We start from the raw sequence: 19,787 nt of genomic DNA, 5'->3' as shown, positions 1-19,787 counted from the left end.
TGCCATGCAGTGCCATGCTGTGCCATACAGAGCTGTGCCATGCCATGCAGTGCCATGCTGTGCCATACAGAGCTGTGCCATGCCGTGCTGTGCTGCCCACCCCATGTCTGCACCCTCAGGGCTTCCTCAGCAGGGGCAGAGGGACCCCTGTGTGCCATGGGTGCAGCATCCCTCCGTGCCACCTGGAGCAGCAAGCTTCGGCTCAGTGCCAGGACAGGGAGCAGCACTGCAAGGATGCTCCAATCCCCAAAAACCACTTTAAATTTACTTTATATCTTTAAATGGTGGTGATAGTGATTATAAATGCCAACAGGTGTCCACTCGGAGCCCAGCCCCGCTGTGACAAGTGGCCCCAAAGACCCCTCCACATTAAAACTGCAACTGGAGTCCAGAAGCACCCGTGGTGGAAATCAACAACCTGATTAAAGGCTCATTGATTGTCCTAGCCTCATTAGCATATCATTAGCGCTGGCCCCTTGGCGGCCATGACCCAGGTGGATAAAAAAGCACGGCGCGTCAGGAGCAATGGGAAATCAGTATCCAGGGGAGGGGGCAAACCCCAGTTGTGGCACCCACCTCCTCACCCCACGGCCTTGGCCACGCACCAGGCATGGCTGTGCTGCTCCCTGGGCACACTTGGGCCCATGGGGCTGAGAGCACAGGGAAGGGAGGGCTGCTCGGGCAGCGCCGCCTCTGTGCCATCCGTTGTTTTTTGTGCGGTGAGTCAGGAGCCTCATATAGGATTCCCATCTGCGCCGTGCCAGGCTGCGCCAGACTGTGCTGTGGGCCCACGTCCAACTGCTGCTGATGAAGTGGTTGGGTTCGGTTGGTTGGATTTGGGTTTGTTTGCTATTTTGTTTTTGTTTTTGTTTTTGTTTTTTTTCCCCTATAACTTTTGCACACAGAAGAAGCAGGAGAGGAGCAAGGGTTCCTCCAAGCCCCTCCCAGAACCCCATGCTCAGAACGGGGATCCCCTTCAACACTGCACTGAGGGCATCGTGCAGTGTTTTCATAGAACCACAGAACTGTTTCAGTTGGAAAAACCCTTAAAGGCCCTCAGGTCCCACTCCCCACAGTGAACTGGGGGGAGCTCCACAGCTCCACCAGGTGCTCAGGGCCTCTCCTGACCTCAGGTGTCTGCAGGGATGGGGCACAACCACCTCTCTGGACCCCCTGTGCCAACACTTCCCTGTTCTTTTTCCTTATATCCAGCCTAAACCTCCCCTCTTTTAGTTCACAACTCTCGCCATGTCTGAGTGCTGGGGCTGACCCCATGCACGTCATGGCCCACGGCCAGCACACCATGCCTGGCTGCGGGGAAACAGATGTGGGTGCAAGGGATGTGCCTGAATCACAGCAGCACCCCCACACCCAGCACAGAATCACAGGATCATGGAATGGCTTGGGTTGGAGGGGACCTCGAGGATCATCAAGTTCCAACTCCCCTGACACGTGCAGGGCCACCAACCTCCATATCTAATACTGATACCAGCACTGTACAGGGATGATTACATGCAATCTGATGAATGCATAACACCTTACCACTGCCCCCTCTGTGTGCTCTTTGGGGAGGAGCTAGAAGCAGAAATGCATCTTGCAGGCAGTGGAGCTGCTTGAAGCCTCCTTCACTCCTCACCTCGAGTATTTATCTGCGTGCAGGTGGCTGCAGGCTCTCAGAGCAGAGCTTCTGCTGCTGCATGTCTCTTTCTGCTGACAATCAATCCAACCCAGCAGTCAGGCTCAGTGATCTCAGAGTTCCTTCCCAACCCGAACTGTTCTATGATAGGAAGCACAAAACTCAGTGCCTCCTATAGCATCTGTGCATCGAACCCAGCTGCACTCTGTCCATCACCTCCATGAAGCTGCCCTGAGCACCACCAGCTCCATGCATGTGGGTGCCCACATCACTGCTGGGCATTAGGGAAGAATTTCTTCTCCAGAGAGCGGTGCTGCATTGGCAGAGCTGCCCAGGGAGGGTGGGTTCCAGACCTGCAGAGATGCAGCATTTGGGGACACGGTCGGTGTGTTGGTGGTTGTGAGGGAACTCAGCAGTTCCAAGGGAAAACCAACAGGTGGGTGACAGAGAAAGGAGGCTGGGGACAATGAAAGGCAGCAGAGAACAGCAATGACAACACGGTACCGCTCTCTCCTCCAACTGCTCCTCTGGTCCCAGCAGTGTCTGCTGCGCTGCGCTCAGCTCGTGGTTCAGAACTCACAGCTGCTCAAGGAAAAGAAAAAAAATATATAGAAGGAAGCTCATGAATTATGGATCACACTGAGATCAATCCTTCAGCACCTGCCAGCCGTGCCCCATGGAGGAGAAAGCTCTCCCCCTTGTCCCCACTTTGTCCCCAGACCTTCAGCTGCCAGACACCGGTTGGTGGCACAGCTGTGCCCATTGGGTGCTGCTGGTCCCACGCACACTGGAGCCTCCAGCTCTATGATTGCTTACCTAATCTGCATATAATTCCACCAGATGTTACACAACACCATCATACTGTATGTGCTCACTGTGAGGGTCTCAGGTGGGATGGGGTCTCCAGTGGCTGTGATTCTGAGCATTGTAATGAAGACAGCTCAGTTAAGGAGGGGGTGAACCCCTCTGCTGACTGCTCCAGGCACGATGAGGAAATACATCTAGTTCACATATTTCCAGGATCTTTCTGTCATCAAGGTAAGCATCGTGGTCACACTGAAGGGGATGGACTCTTTAGTAGGGTCTGCTGGGGTAGGACACAGGGAGATGGCTGTGAACTAAAAGAGGGTTTAGAGTGGATATAAGGAAAAAAGGATGGGGATGTGCTGGCACAGGGCACCCAGAGAGGTGGTGATGATCCAGCCCTGCAGACACCTGAGGTCAGGGGAGGCTTTGAGCACCCATGAGCTGTGGGTGTCCTCATCCATTGCAGGGAGTGTGATCAGATGGGCTCCCTGCCCATCACTGTTCTCAAAATGCCACGGGGGGGATCTGCATTCAGTGCTTCCTGCTGAGCTGTGGCCTTTGGAGAACATCTGCTGAGCATGTCTGTCCACACCTGGGCATCGCCCCCTCCATCATTCTCTCGTTACCGATCACAGATTGATTTAATTCTAGTAGCCAATAGGTTTGCCTTTTAATTTTCAGGATCACGTTTAATCAAAGAGAGGTGGGTCCGGCCCCATCAAACCGCATCAAAATCCTCTGGGCCCCAGGTGAGCAAGAACACCCGCAGCAATTATCGATTTCCCTTTGTTCCAATTAATGCAGCAGTGCTGGGGCTGCACTGCAGGGCTCTGCCCAGGGTGTCCTCAGCCCAGTTCTACCAGCTGGTCCCAGATGCTGAGCTGGGAGGGGGCTGAATGGTTGGACAGACAGGAAAGGGACAGACGGACGGACGGAGAGAGAGCTGCCACGTGCCACTCACAGCACTCGGGGGAAGCAGGTGGCTTTGCTGGATGCAGAAAACTTCAGTTCTTGGAATGAACTTTGAATGCTGCCAAAAGCCGGGATGGGGGGGGGTTGGTGCTGGGCTGGTGGGCTGCCAGCACAGCTCAGCCCATGAGTCAGCAGCGTCAGCTCTCAGCTCACCGAGCAATCTGCAAATGGTGCAAAGCTGCTTTTCACAGTTCACCTCAGCTGCTAAATGGCCTCAGATTTACAACCAAGGCGTTCGCACTTGAAAACGGTCGAGTTAATGAAGGAGGGGAGGGAGGAAGGGAGGGGGGTCCACGAAATGCACCCATCCCAAGATGCCATCGCAGAGCTTGAGGCTGTTCCCCACCACGGAGGACCCTTCCTCCTCTCCTGAGATGGGGAGAAAGCACTGCACCCAGCGAGCAGTGAGCACTGTGCCACGCACAGCCCCAGCTCTGCTCTTCCCCTTTTCCCACAGATAGTGGGAATGTCGGCCCTGTGACAAGCCTTAATTCTAATGGTGTTTGCTCTTTTTTGAGATAATGTCATCTTAATGCTCTTGAACCGGCTGCTATTAATCTTGCACCGAAGATCATTATATGGGGGGAGGAGGGGAGCTGCCGCTCAGATTGATCAGGCACATTACAAAAAAGTGATGTGATTTATGTCTATATTACACCACATATTGGGATATTTCTTTAATATGGTCCCTGGGCAAATACAAGCATTTTGTTTGCACAGGATGTCATTAAATCCTGGTGGGAGAAACACCCCACGGCCTCTCCATGAGGCCTGAGCCTGCTTCTCTCTTTTTCTCCCCAAGCAGCTCCACGCTTCAGTCCCTCTCCCTGCACAACAGCACTGGTAGATGAGCGCTGAGCTCATCTCTCCTCATCCTGCATCCCAAATCCAACCCTGAATGCAGCCCCCACAGACACCCCACAGCGTGCCTCCTCCCCACGCCATCTCAAGGTCCCTATGCTGTCCCACTGTCCCCACGTTGTACTCTGAGACCCCACGCCATATTCAGTCTCCCCATACCATCCACAAAGTCCTTGTGCTGTACCCCATGTTCCCGTCACCAATGTCACCATGCTGCAATCTGTGTCCTTGTGCTACCCTCCAAGGCCCCTGTGCTGTCTCCAAGGTCCCCGTGCCATATCCAGTCTCCCCATGCCATTCCCAAGGTCCCCATGCTGTACCCCATGTCCCCATCGCCCAGGTCCCCATGCCATACACAGTGTCACCGTGCCATCCTCAAGGTCCCCGTGCTGCCCTCAGTGTCTTTGTGCCATCCAGAGTCCCCATGCCATACCCAGTGTCCCTGCGCTGTCCCCAAGGTCTCCATACCACACACCACGTCCCCATGCTGTAGCGTCAGCGCCATCCTCAGCATCTCCATCCCCAGTGCTCCCACATCATCTCCAGTGTTCTGACTGCTGTCCCCAGCGTCCCCGCCCCGAGGTTTCCATGCCATATCCCGTGTCCCTGTGCCATCCCCCACATCTCCATCTCTCAGGAGCACACAGCTCAGCACAGCACATGGGCAGAGGACGCCGGTGACGTCCTTGGAGGTGCTCTCCGGCCAGCAGTGGGACATCAACTCTTTGCCTGGAGCCATCTCTCACCTCTCGCTGCGTCAGGGGCTCACAGCTGCCTACCTTTGTTTTACTCAGCCTGAGAACACAGCTCCTCTTGTCCAAGAGCATCACCTCACGGGGGGTGACAGCATTCCCTGCAGGGACGGCTGCTGCGCTGCGCCCTGGGACCTGTCCAACATCCACCGAATGGAAAACTCCCATCCACATCAATCAACCCAAGATTACAAAGGGTTTTATAAAACCTGCACTACCTCAGGGATGAATGATAAAATACAACCCTTCTCAACATTTACATTTTAAAGAAATCCAGTTTTCCACGTCCCATAAATCCCAGCACTGTGTGGTTACAGAACACACCAGGCACGGCCCCGGCTTTGGGAACCCTCGTGGTCCCACTCTTCTCATGTGGATCTCACTAGGAAAAGGCACACATTTTGTTTTTAATACAGTGTTGAATCACCTCCCTTCCCCTCATCCTTAAGAAAACCTTTTATAAATGTTCTCAGATTAAAAATAAATGCTAATATTCTCACTGAGGTTTGAACACAGCTTCTGCACTCTCCTACCTCCGGAGTTTGCACTTCTCATTTCACACGTGTCCGTAACGACAGGGACCAAACCATGACAACAAAGGGGATCTGCAGAACTTCACAGCTCTCCTCTTTGGCGTGTCCTGTTAAATACTCATGGTTTACTTTCCCTGCGTTTCTCTGCAGCAGACAAATTTTAAATGTGAGGATCTAACCGTGTTGCCATTTGCCGTGGTTGTTGGCTCCAAAGGGTCTGCTTGGTGGGAAGAACATCTTCCATGGCACTGATGTGGCACTGAGGGATGTGCCCATGGGTGGTGGGTTGGGGATCTGAGCGCTCCTTCCCAACCTTAACAGTTCAGTGATTCTCAGCAGCACGTTCTCAGTGTGCGACCCTGACCATCTCATGTGCCACACTACAGCTTTTTCCTCTTCTTTCATCAGAGAAAAACAATAGTATGTGATGAGCTTTACGGACACACAGAAAAGCCAAACTGTACAACAAAAGATACTGGGTGCTGCAAAGGAATCCCCCTGAACTCCCTGCAGAGCTTCCCCACATTAACAAGAAGGAAACCTGGCGCCTTTGTTTGTTCCGATCATCTGATTTGAAAAGGGAAGAAGAAAAGATGACCTCAAGATCTCTCACAACTTCACAACACGTGCACATCCTGATAGGAACTAATTAGCTGTGATTCAAACCAGTTTCTGAGCTCCTCAAAGCAAGCTGGAAAACAATTCCAAGTGCTCGAAGGCAGCCGTGTTTCAGGGGTGCTGCCGACCCCATCCACACAAGGCTGCTTCTGAGCCTGTACCACAGCCAGGCGCAGGGAACCCAGCAGAGCAGCTGCTCTCCCATTTGTGCGCAGAACATCTCCTCTGAAGGACACCAGGTGAGATGAAGAGCTAAAGCCCTGCCCTGCTGTAGTGCATTAGTGATAAACTGGGGGAATTTGAGGCTCCTACGCCGCCTGCTTGGCTCAACCCCAAGCAAGAAAGCAGGTCCTGTACTAAGTTCAGGGGGGGAGGAGGGGGGAGAAGCCCAGGAAATGGATTAAGGTGCTAAACTCACTGCTAAAACCTGCACTGAAGGCAGCTCGAGGCTGATCTGTCACCCTGTTGCATGTATTTGAAGTAAATCTACAGCATGCCTCTGTAATAAGGCCACACAGGCAGAGGGCAATAGGAATGTGCAAAGTTTATGCTCAGCAGCCACTGAACCTCACAGCTCTTGTCCCAGTGAGAGCACGCGGGGCCACCTCACGGCTTGGGGCAAGGAGAGATGGGTTCCCTGCAGAGCCCAGGGGCAGAACAAGGGGTCCTGGCGCTGTGGGTGAGGCCTCAGCAGGCAGCACAGCTCCTTGGGGGTTTTTTTTTTTTGCTCATCTTTGCAGCTCACAAATCTGGGTGCAGCAGAACTGGCAGCTTCAAGACGAAGGTCCTCCACAAACGCCGTCTCCATCGATTCTCCACCAGTGCTCTCAAGACTCCGCGCTGCCTGAAAGCGCAGTGCCTAAGACATGAATGCAGAATCATTACCCGATGCAGAGCTCGAAGGCTTGGAGATAAATATCCTGCTATTTAAGCTGCACTTTTACCTTGAAAAGCAATTTGCAAGCGCGCAGAGCAGCACTGACAAGCCTCACGGAGCCGCGTGCAGCGAGGCTGCGGTGCCACGCTCTCTCCCTGGGACTCAGGGCACATCAATCTCCTCTCCCTTCATCATCACCAGAGCTTAAGACAGGTTCGAGGAAGGTGGAGACACCAAAGAGAACAGGCAAAGCATCGCAAGCAATTCTTTCCCTGCGAGTTTGGATCTGGCTTTGAATTATGGGGAATCACAGAATCATGAAGGATAGAGAAGCCCTCTCAGATCCCCAAATCCAACCCCAGCCCACCCCCCCGTGCCCACTGCCATGGCCCTCAGTGCCACATCTGCCCTCTTTTCTCCAAAACCTGTGCTCAGAGCTCCCCGTTTTCCCTTCTTACATTTTCATGTGAATTGCTATTGGTGGTGCACGGCTCCCAATTAACCTGGGCGCTAATTTAAAAGAAAAAACCAAACATCAACGTGCTTGTTTCCAAGGAGACATTACAAACTTCATAAGGAGGTAACAAATATACAAGAGAGGGAAGAGAACTAAAAGGCTTTGGTTTGAAAATTAAAGTTGTTTGCCACGGCTTGATGGCTTAATCAGTCGATCAATATTGTTCACAGGGCAGGCAGGGAGGGAGCCACGAGCTGTGATGAAAAATGCATGAGGGGACAAGGGAGACCTGGGAGTAGAAAATTAAAAAGTCAGCCTGTTACATTTGTCCAATATTGGCAGAGAAATTAAAGTGGTTTGGGGAGGGGTGCTAGGAGGGAAGAGGGGAGCTGCGATACGCAGCGCATATCTGCCGAGGGTTCCCTTCCTGGGAGAAACTTTCACATTAATTAAGTTGCTTTCTTAGAGAAAAGATGGATTTTGTAACCTTTAGCACCTGCGAGCTCCACGAGAACAGTAGGAGGGGTTTGCATATGGAAAAATAAGAAGGGATTTCTGCCCATCAGGGGTGTGATGGGAGAGCACAGTGACTGGGGAGCGATGCTGCGCCAACACGGCGAGGCCAGGCCTTCTTCTGCAGCACTGGGTGAGATTCATGTACCTCTGTGTGATAAAATGCAGCTCTGTGACATCCGTATCCCAAGCAGTAAAGCAGCAGCATTGTTCAGCACACAGACTTTTCCTTCTGCTAGGGACTGGGCAGCGAGGGCTGCCTGGCAGGCACAGGCAGCAGGGCAAGTGCAGGTCCAGGAGATGCTCCAGAAGCATGAGGCAGCTGCTCCCTGGGGATCGTGGTCCTTAATGCTGGCCTTGAGGATCTGAGCGGTTCCAAAAGCTGCAACAGACTCTAATGACAAACAAAACATCAGGCTGCTCGTCCTGTTCAATTCCACTCCCTGAAGTGGAAATATTGCAAGCTGCTACACTTAAAAAGACTGCAGGGATCGGCAGCAGCGCCCCTCTTAGGACCTGTGGGAGCAGACCCCTTCCCACTGCAGTTCCTTAGGGCAGAAATGCGACATGCAGTTCATGTTACACTTCCCAGCACAATTATTTCTGCATTCGTGTAACTACAGTGGATTTTATGGCACTCCATTAGGCTTGCCAATTACAGGTTTAAGTTTTCAGGCTCAATTAACACACGAACTGGCTGATGTTGTTTTCTGCGACTAATTATCTCCAAGTGCCAGTACACGATTCCATATATAATACTTCTGTGAACTTTGGGATTTGCTTTCTACACCATTATTTAAGTATAAACAAAACTGAGCAGACAGCAGTGCCTAAAGCAGACTGGATACCATATTATGACCTTTTTGTTATTAAAAAAAAATGCTTACTCCATCGGAAACCCAGGCCTTCCAATTAGTGCAGTAATGGGACGGATAGCAGGGCTGCTTATTTACAAGGCTCTCTCATCTAAGATGCACACACTGCTCTGTCTTGGGTGATCTCTGTATCACAAAGGCTGCTTGGGTCAAATAAGAGCCAGGTAGTCGAGCTGCAGTGGGATGGGACACAGCATTACCTCCCTACTATGGCAATCCTTCTGTTTGCTGATGGGGGGAAAAGGAGTTAAAAAGAAAGAATCAAACCACCAACCTCCTCAAGCAAATACGTGTTCATCCTTAATACACAACGCCATGCCCCCAAAGGAGGTCAGACACACCAAATTTTCTTTCAACCACCTCTCACCTCTGTAAGAGCCAGTCTTGCTTCTGCACAGTTAGTCCTAGAAAGCTGGAATTCCCACATCCCACACTGCCCTCGCAACAAGCCGTTGTCGTTGGAAGCTCAGTCTTTTACACCAACACAGCACCATCACGTTTCTGTTCCCATCACTGCTAACTGCACTGTTTCACAACTGCTGTTGGTTCCAGTTGAATTCAATGAGTGCTGTAAGATAACAGCTGATTTCAGGTGCCTCCCCTCCTGCCTGCTCCCCCCTCTCCTTTCCATGCACTGTGGTTAACTGCACTAAACATTCCTTGCTGACAACCAGAGCAAACCTTGCCACCACCAAAGCCTCTGATCTTTACATCACCAAAAGCTCTTCAGGCAAGCAGAAGGGACCTCAGAAGCTGCACTGAAGGGCTGAACTATTTTCCTGCTTTCAGTCCCAGAAAAGGACAAACGAGTTACACTGAGTCACTGCTCAGATGCGTTTCTTAACTGCTCGATACGTGCAAATTTTGGTAACATTTTTCATGACAATTTTAGTAAAGGAAAACATCTGTTCCCCCCTGCTTCTGAAAGTGCCTTGCATCTTCCAAGCTGCTGCATGCCTTTGAAACTCCTCGTCTAATCAACACCATCATCTCTTCCAGAAAAAGACCTGCACAGATAAGCAGCCTCACAACAGAACTCTATCACATCAGCATATACATGTTTAAATGCTTCCAGTTTTTCTAAAGAAAAGAGCAGCTATGAAGAACTCACACTGATCCCAAGGATTTTTGCTGGTTAAATAATGAAAGAAATAGCACAACTTCTGAAATACAAAATTTATTTTGAGCTTATAAAAAAAATCTTTAACACAGCAAATTCTGTTGCAAAACACCAACCATACAGGGGCACTTCCATTAAATTTGGGGTGAAGATCATTACCATCAGATCTCCCTAGATGGATCATTCCAGCTGAGAAGCACCAAGGAGTCACCAGGTGCTCCTCACCACCTCCAAAACCCATCAGTCTCACACATACCTTGCAGAGTGAGGAACTCTGACACAGCAAACTGCATCAGTGCAACCTCACTGCTTAGTGCAGAATGGATGGGTCAGAAGCAGAGCCAGCAGTGAAGCCAGCAGTGAAGCCAGCAGTGAAGCCAGCAGTGAAGTCAGCAGTGAAGCCAGCAGCTCTCCTCCCAGCCCAGCACTGCTCACTCCACACACATCACCTGCTGGGCTGTGCTGCTACTGCCTGCAAGTGTCATGGAAAGCTTCAAGTGTCCGGAAATCCCTCCAGGTGGGCGGCAGGCCATCCTGCAGAAACTTTCCGCAGCGCTGGCACGGAGCCTGGAACAGCTTTATGTAACTTCTTAACCAGGTCTAAGAGAGAAAGGGAGAGACATTAAGAAACGTGGATCTGGACATTCCCTTATGTCATCATTCTTGTCAAGCAGTGATCCCAAGGACAGGGGATGTACTTTGGCGAGGCCCCAGAGGTACACAGTGCTTTTATAAACAGAATGTGCAGAAGATGGGAAGGTCATACATAGCTGAATTCCCACTTTATTAAGAATATTCTTTTTTTTCAGTCACTTAAGCCAATTTGTTAATGGCAATTCATGCACTCTGAGCAGGAGGTTTTTGCAGCAGGAGAATCTCTGCAGAAGGCAAATGTTCCAATGCTCCTCATATTTCTCCTGGAATTCAGTTGTTCCTGATGGGTGCCTTCTTCAGTTGAATATCAGTGCATCTCTTCCTATGAACATCCATCTCAGCAACACTGCACACACACTGCAACACTCTGAACTTTTAGCAGCTGAAGATATAAGCACTTTCACAGCAAAATGACTTCCTCCCTAATGTGATTTTAAGATCAATACTCACTGGTCATAAAAATACTGGAAGATTTTAAATCTGATTACAGTGATATATATCTATAATCAGGGATGTATTTATAAATACAAAGGCAAGTGCTGAACTACAAGCAGTAAGAACAGGTGTTCTAGGTGCAGTTCTTGCCTCACAAGCGCTTCCTCCCATCGTCATACATTGCAATGAGCATTGCATAACTCAATTCCAAACTCAAGGATATACACAGCTGAAAAATACCCAGAGCAGCAGATTTATGCTGCGAGGGCCACGCATGAATCTTGTCATTTAAAGTCCTATTGAATTACATCGATAAGAGAAAATTGTTCTCTGAAGAAGAGGTCAGAGGAGTTTATTGAAACAAATCCTTCCATCTTCATCAGAGCTTTCTCTACAGCAACCAAACCTTTGGCCATCAATAGCTCTCCTCCAAAGAGCCCCTCCATGGGCTTAGCACTAAGTGCAGGGACAAGGGCAGCAGAACACTACAAGTAAATTGCTGTTATTCAGCTCAGATGGACCCTGCTTGCACAACAGAGAAATCGAATTTTCTGAACCATAACACAAAAGCAGTAAATAAGTTAAATTGGGCACTTGAGACATCTGTGGAAAGGGAACAGAACAAGTTCTCTGCTGCCATCAGAAAGCTGGGCCTCCTGTGCACCCTGTCATGTGGATTGCACAACTGACATGTGAAGGGACGAACGCACTGACACTTGTGTTGTACATCTGTTTTTGCTTCGTTAACACTTTTAGCAGCGTTCTGTCCAATCGATACGGCAGGCCCACGGCTCACACAGACGTGCTCCCCACTTCTATTAAACATTCATTTTCAGACACGTGTTGAGACATGGATTGGACCTGGAAGAGCTGCCTTCACCCTTTGAAAGCCATGCTCACGTGCACAGCTCTCCTCTTAGCGGTCTTTTTATTGAATAAACAAAGAAACAAGCACAGCAGGTAAGCGAGTCTGACCTGAAATTACATATTGGAAAAGAAAGACATGAAAGAACCAATGCTATCTTACACACCCACAGATTGCCAGTGGCAAAATTAGATGGTGGATTCTACAAAGTCTGAATTACATTGCTCCGAGTGAAGGGGTAATGTAATAGATGGACTAAAAAGTCTGAATAGCAGAGAAAATCCCTCCCCAAAATCTCCTTTGGGAGATTGCAGCAGGAGAACAGCAACCACGTTCCCTGCCAAAATTCATCTTCGTGGAAGGTGTTCTGAATCATAAACCCTTGTGACTACCAGGGCTGCTTGCATCCAAATGTATTTCACAAAGAAAATACTAAATTCGAGCAGAATTAAAGGTGATAAACTTAAATCTACATGAAGTTAGAGCAGTATTTTATCAATTGTATTCAATAACAGTGGGATATCCCAGCAAGCATTTCCTCTGCCCTGAAATCACCTGCTGCTGCACTGATCATCCACCCACAGCCCATCAGGATCCAGGTTTGGGCCAAAAGGACCAAGGATTCTTCCTGATGACATTCCTGCCTCCAAAGCTCTTCACTCACATCAGTGACCCTCATTCCCTGCTGTGCTGGGCACACTGATGAGCAAGCTGGAATACACTCACAGCTAATTTCACTGGACCTGACTTTATGTCCTGAAACCAACTCTGCACAGTGAACACAGTGTGAATGGGCTGGACAGTAACAAAGAGCGTGGGGCAGCTTTTTTCTGCTGTCTTTAGAGATGACCCAGACTAGCTTTGCAAACTGGCATCACCAAGCAAATGTTGTGGCTTCTGATAGAGCACCTCTGCACAGCACAGCCCTCAAACATCAGCTATCCCACAGTACTGAGACAGATTTTTCATCCCTACCCAGATACGATACAAAGAATTACAGTTGATCTCTGCTGTCTAGCTTGGTTAAACAGGCGAAGTTACAACTGCATCACAACTGCCTCGTGCCATTTGCTGTCAGCATGCTCAAATCTGTCTGGAGGTAGTGAGTTATCTTCAAATTTACTTACCATGAAAGATCTGACTACCACGTCAGGCATCTGAGGCAGCTGGTAGTGCAGCAGGGCAGTGGTTGCGTGATCCGTCACCTGTGCCAGACAGAAGGAGAACATTCTCTCATTCATTCCACACCTCAGACATCTTTCTTTGAAGAAAAAGAAAATAAATTCCACAGGAAAGTGGCAAACCAAAGGCCGTGTCACTGCTAAGATGCTCTCAAAGAAGTTTTGGGTAGCTTTTCCCAGCTGCCTTCCATTCCCACTGTCAGCCTTCATACAGCAATCAGCTACAGCAATCATGAAGACTGACTTCCTATGCACAGAGTGAGATCAACACATCTTAGCAAAGTCAAATGTGTGGCAGAAGCTAATGATGTAAAATGACAGACTGGTGGCCAATGTGAGCAAAGTGATGCAGGAAGGCGGCCAGCTCAATGCTACGTGGAACAACACCAGAAGGACCCAGCCCTGCAAGGCACCTGAAGGACAGAAGGGACCAAAGAGACTGCTTCCATCACTGTTAAAAGGACGGAAATTTCTCAAACATAAAATAAAATAAAAAGATTTACACTAAAATAAAAGCCTAAGTATCAAGCAATTCATCTAACTTGCAATGCCTGCAGCAGAAGAGCAGAGCCCATGCCTCCGTGATTGAAATCCCACACATCCTGTGAAATCATAAAGAAGCAAAGTTACTGAACAAACCATGCCAGAGGAAAACACTCTGATTTTCTCTTTAGATGTCCCCATTTTGACTCTGGTCATTTTTAAATAGAGAATGTGCTCCTTTAACACGTGTTGATCCCTTCAAGGAAAAAAAAATGTAGCTAAATTAGAGATTCCTGGCAGAGGCCAAGAGTGTAAAAAAAAAAAAAAGGAGAGAGAAAAAAGAAAAAAAAAAGAAAAAAAAAGGAAATAGAAAACCCCAAAGCTTTGATTGTGGTCTGTTTTATTGAGGAGAAAGAAAATACAAAATACTCTGATTCAAAACTACATTTTACTGGAAGATGAGGCTACTCTTCTCCAATTTTTTCTGATGTGAATACTTCATACATTTAAATTGTATGGATTTATTTCAGGTTGCTTACGTTGAACAAATAGGAATCGAGCTCTCATTTCCTCAGAAAACAGGAATCAATTAATATGATTATGGTTCATAACTACTTGCATTAGTAAAAGGTTCCTGATAGAAAGCTTTTTAATCTACCAGACAGAGCCAGAACAAGATCCTCCATCTGGGAATTAGAGCGAGATAGAATACAAAGGACACGTAGAGCTGAAATAGCAAGAATAATTTCAAATAACAGGAGAAGGAAGCAATGGCTCAGTAGGGCTGCAGTCCTCAACAGCTCCGTCACAGCCTTTGGGCAGAACTTCTCAGCCCAAATCTCTGGGCTGTGCTATTAAAGGCCTCAGACAACAAACCCAGCAGCACTCCTGCATTCTATCACTTGTAGTTCTATTTATGGGCCTCACCAGTAATTATCGAGAAGATGAAGCGTTCTTCTCAAGTGCTACCTATATATTTCCCAGGGCCTGGCCCGAAAGCACAATAAATTACGAGTAAGAAAGCGTGAATCGACATTACAAGTGCTATTCCCAACTAACTCCATTTGTTCCTAATTGGCATTTAGTCTAATTCAGCAAAGCGAATCGCAATGAAGCGCTCTGAATTTCACTGCAGGCAGAGGGGCTGTGAGTCTGCAAAAGATGTGCTCACAAAAATGCTCCCAAGGCTCCACCTGCAGCACTGAGTCCAGCCTGGGGCCCCCAGCACAGGAAGGACGTGGAGCTCCTGGAATGGGTGTAGAGGAGGGCACTGAGATGAGCAGAGGGCTGGAGCAGCAATCCTATGAGGAAAGGTTGAGGGAACTGGGATTGTTTAGTTTGGAGAAGGCTGCAGGGAGACCTCATGGTGGCCTTCAGTGCTTGAAGGGAGCATAGAAACAGGAGGGGAACGGCTGTTTGTGAGGGTGGATGGTGATGTGACAAGGGGAATGGTTTTAAACTGAGACAGGAGGTTTAGGTTGGATATCAGGAGGAAGTTTTTCCCCCATAGGGTGGTGAGGCACTGGAACAGGTTGCCCAAGGAGGCTGTGGATGCTCCATCCCTGCAGGCATTCAAGGCCAGGCTGGATGTGGCTCTGGGCAGCCCGGTCTGCTGGTTGGTGACCTGCACACAGCAGGGGGTTGGAACTGGATGATCTTTGAGATCCTTTTCAACCCAGGCCATTCTATGATTCTATGATATGATTTTATGACCCTGACCCATGTAAGCTATTTATATGCTTCCATCCAATGCATTAAAAAACCAACAGGATTAACTATGCATCAGCAGCACGGTGTAACTCAAGTCAGCCACGTCGCTCAAACAACTCACGCGGCGTTTGGAAATGACTGCAGCCCAAATCCCGCCAGCTACACGAGCTTCTCCTTTTAAGATGGTGCTTTTACAGGATAGCACCAGACATGTCAAAGAATGGAAAGTTCTGAAGATATTTATGAGCAGCCGCTCTCCTTCTGCCGCGTTGCTACTTCTAACAAACCGTATTTTTTCCCCGAACAACAAAGTTGTTTTCTCTTGGCACCAAAGACGTAGAAAGTTGCTTAAAAATACTCTTATGAACAAATTTAAATTGACTGGCCACTTTGGTGAAGTTGCACATATGCTGTTCCCATTGTAATGTAAAGCTAATGAGATTCCGCAGGGAGATGAAAGCCACCCCAGCATTGCTAGAACACTAATCACATCTTCTGAACAAAAAGGAGGCGATTTCTACCATAAGCAAGTGCTTGTACAGTGCTTCTGCACCGGATCAAAGTGGGTGTCAAGCCTGAGGAAGAGGATATGGGAATGAGCCCCTCGGATCAAACCAACAAACATGATGTCAAACAAAAAAGGGGGGGAGGAGGACATGCTGGGCAGCGCATAGGGCAGAAGGGAGACTCAACGCTGCCAAGATAAGAGATGCTGACAGAAAACATAAATTGCCCCAGATTTCTGTTTTTAATAATAAAAATAAATCAAAAATCAATGCTGAGCTTTTACTAATGGCAGTGTGATTTCACGCCGCAGCAAAGCAAAGCAAAACAAACTGAATAGGTGCCAAAGCATCCAAGGGACGCGCTTCTTGTTCCAGCCAAGCTGGAATCACAAATGAATTTATTTCAGCTGCAGGATGACATTTTGTGCATTTCAGGACTTCTCCTTTATTAACTTCACTTTCATTGCTATATCTCCCCCACTATCTTGGTTATCTGTCACTTTCTAATTTCTCTGCCTCTTTTTATACAGGAACATGCTCAGAACAGCACACATTGATTAGGATAGCTGTTGCTCTGAACCCTGAAATAGATTTTCAAGTGATCTTGGAGAAGAGCTCAATATCTCACAATTCATACATTGAAAAGCATCTGGCATCTTTGCCAAAGGAAAAAAAAAAAAAAAAAAGCAATCTCCTGAAGCCACAATTTTGCTAAATAGACCAGCTATTGTTTAACTAAGCGTGTTCCCACTCTGAGACAGAGGAAAAAACACTTCAGGGATGAGAAAAAAAATCTAGCAAAGAGATGGCCTCAGGCTTCTCCTTTTAAACAACCCTGAGCTGTCCTGGACTGCATGGAATTCTGCTTTGCTGAGGTCCAGTCTTGTTTTCAATGTGAATAAGAGAACTCCCCTTCTTAACAGTTAATTGTATTGCCTGAGAGATTTTTTTTCTCATTTTTTGTTTCCAAGCTGGTTAGAAATATGTACTGCTGAAATGCATCTCTGCTCCCCAGCCTCGAGCCCCACATGCACGGGGAATATGAAACAGACAGATCCTGGGTCAGACCTAATATTCACTACTTTGCTGTGCAAATTAAACCTTGCATCCTCAGCCCTCCTGCAGAGCAGCCCAGCCCCAGCAGGGCAGTGGGGCAATGTGTCCCTGCTGCTGCCAGGGGCTCCCAAGCTGTGTGTGGGGAGGCAGTGATGCCAGATGTCCCCAAACACTGCATGCTGCTCCTCACGTGGATAAAAGGTCCTGAGTGCAGTGCTAAGCTGGGAGCAGCAAGCACAGCCCCTGGGATTTGTCTCTTCTGAGCCAACACCAGGCATTGCTACAGCACTGCTATGGCACTGCTCCAGCCACCCAACAGCACTGCTTCACTGAGACTCTGCAAAATGGCCCTGCTGGCCCCCAGTAACACCATTGCTGAAAATTCATTCAAAAAAGAATCCCACAGCTCAAAGGCTGGGCATGCTGAACAAGTGCTTCCTCTAATGGCTGTATGAAGCGCACAACCAGGGACCTGAGGCTCAGCTCTCCTCCACAGATGAGGTTCCACACAGGCATGAAGCTATATCTGGCACAAACACAAAACAGAAAAGTATTCTCTTGATTCTACATTTCTCTTGACTGAATCATAGAAGCTGTCTCTTTACTCTAATATCTTCTCATTGCTATTGGACGTGCTCTTCAAGAATAGGTAAAAAACTTCCCTTAAGAGTCATAACTTTCCTTGCAACTTACTTATTGGTTTATTCCCCTGAGTGCAGCACTGAAAACTAATCTAATATAAAGGGATTCTCCAAATCCCCAGAAAGTTTTTTAATTTTTTTTTTGTAAACCCCTTTAAGTTCACAGCCTTAACAGCAGCCTATGGCAATGAGTTCTAAAGGATGATCAGAGCACGGAAAGAAAAAAAGAAGTTACTGTGTTATTAGTGGTTAGACCTCTTCTACCATGGAAAACTGCACAAGTGCCTCTGCTCATTTCCAAGGATTCCCATTACTCAATCTGCACTGCAGGTACGCACTGGAGTCTCCCTGGAGGGAATCAGCGGGTGGCTCGGGGAGGATGATAGATGGCACCTTGGCAAACAAGAGCTGATAATGCCATGTAAATCCTTCACACTCCTTTCCCCACGCCCTGCTCAGTAAAACGCTGCCATACATTTGTGGAGCACAGGATTTCTTCGTCGTTTTCAAAGCTCAGCATTTACGTGTTTATTTTGCTTGTTCTGCTCATTCGGAGCGGGTCACAGGTTTTATTCCACCTAAGCAGGTCCCCAAAGACAGCCACACGCTGATTGTGCAGAGGAGCAATGATGCAGGTGACCTGGAACAGTCCATCCCCTCTCCTTGAGCAGACAGCATCAATAGCCCAATAGCTGTCTCATGCATGCATTCATTTTACACGTGATTTTATTCCGAGATTATTGACAAGAATACATCTTCATACATTACAATACTTATATGCCCTTGGAGTGGAGAAGATTGTGCTCTGAGTTCCACCTGGGGATCATGCAGCAGCTGGATAGGCACCGATAGCTTCTCAAAGTCTAGATTAAAATGTGACTGGGGAGAAGTGATCAAACCAAAACGGAGAGCACTTTGTGGCATGCTGAAATGGAGACCATGTAGGTGTAAATAAGAGATTGGGATCAGACAGAAATAAACGAGCTCACAGCCTACATGTGACTCAACCAGCCCAGATGAGCGCATCACGTAGCAGCTCACCGAGCAGCTGGCAAACGAAACAGTTAACATCCAACACCGTCTCCCCGTAGCACAGTTCTGATCCATTCACAGCAGTTCTGCTGCACTACGCATCTCTTTTTCTGAATGCAAAGTTACAAATATTACACCATTCTCCACAATCTTTATGTGTATATATACCTGTTTAATTCTCAACGATCTGGAATTGTACATGCTTCTTCCTAAGATTTAAGCACCAAAATAGTTCCTGATTTCCTGTTTTGTTCCTACTCTTGTGCTAGCAGACAAAGACACAGGAGGTGTTAAAATAAGGAGGTTTGAGATCAGAACAGTTGCCACTCCTGCCGAGTTTAAATGTCAGACTAATATGGAAGGCTGCAAACCTTTTCAGTGCTCCTTGAGCTTCTGCCCTTTCATCCTCCCGTTTTCCAGCTCCATTCTCTGAACCTAACCCTCCTGGTGGATTCAATAGCCACAAAGCTTACTCACCCCAGGACCAGACAGCAGAAGGCTCTGGGGAACTCACAATATGACCGGATGCTTTAACAGTAATAGGCCCTCTGGGAGCTGTCCCCCATCAAATGATACACACCCAGGTATCCTGCCTATTAAGGAGAGAGAGAAAAGGCATGCTGACACAGCCAGCACTTGCAAACAAAAGTCAGGACAAATTTAGCATCACTTGACAGGGTTGGATTGAAGATCAGAGGTCTCCGGTCCTTAACCTGGAAAGTCATCCTGCAGCCCTGTGAGATTTTGACAGGCTTGCAGCTACCACAGACAGGTATCCTGTGAGCTCCAGATGCTGCTGTATTATCTCTGAAAGCAAAGTTTGGGAACACGGTGTGGCTTTTAAAGAGAAACGTCCCTGCCTTTCAGTGATGGGTGACTTCAGAGCATTCAAGGCAGCAGGGCTGGAGGGGTGCCTGGGCTCCTCGGTTACTCATCCGTACTTTTCCTTCTCACACAGCACTCCTGTGTCATGGTTCTGCTGACTGCCATGAGGAAAACATTCCAGGAAGATTCAGAAATACTCTCTGACCTTATTACTGGTGATCCTTCAGTCACATTAAAACATTTTTTGCTAAGACCTTGCAGTACTGCAGTGCTAACAGAATGTAATAGTTTCCCTCAACTTATTTTAACTACTTCCTCTGTTTTGCCACAGCTGAGCAGCTATTCCAGGATGTCTAAATGTATACAAGCACAGTTTCA

General features: G+C 48.1%; 1 protein-coding gene across 3 annotated transcripts in view; it reads right to left on the bottom strand.

The window, feature by feature from the left end:
* Window positions 1–4,657: 4,657 nt before the first annotated feature.
* The window catches only part of MED27 (mediator complex subunit 27), an 86,022-nt gene continuing 70,892 nt past the window's right edge, over window positions 4,658–19,787 (bottom strand). For 2 of the 3 annotated variants that reach the window (XM_042878876.1, XM_042878879.1), the window contains 2 exons: window positions 13,103–13,180; window positions 10,063–10,621 (listed from right to left, as the gene is read on the bottom strand). In XM_042878876.1, the coding sequence (XP_042734810.1) occupies window positions 10,487–10,621; window positions 13,103–13,180 (213 nt within the window). In that variant the 3' untranslated portion in view covers window positions 10,063–10,486. Of the gene's footprint in view, window positions 7,039–10,062; window positions 10,622–13,102; window positions 13,181–19,787 lie in introns of those variants that run through there. The other variant, XM_042878878.1, reaches the window with a different exon arrangement.

This window comes from Lagopus leucura, unplaced genomic scaffold (genome assembly GCF_019238085.1).
Source record: "Lagopus leucura isolate 7727_CA_CO unplaced genomic scaffold, USGS_WTPT01 Super-Scaffold_100022, whole genome shotgun sequence".
NCBI classification, from domain to species: Eukaryota; Metazoa; Chordata; class Aves; order Galliformes; family Phasianidae; genus Lagopus; species Lagopus leucura.
The sequence above is the reverse complement of the archived record's forward strand: the minus strand, read 5'-3'. Positions and strand labels throughout refer to the sequence as shown.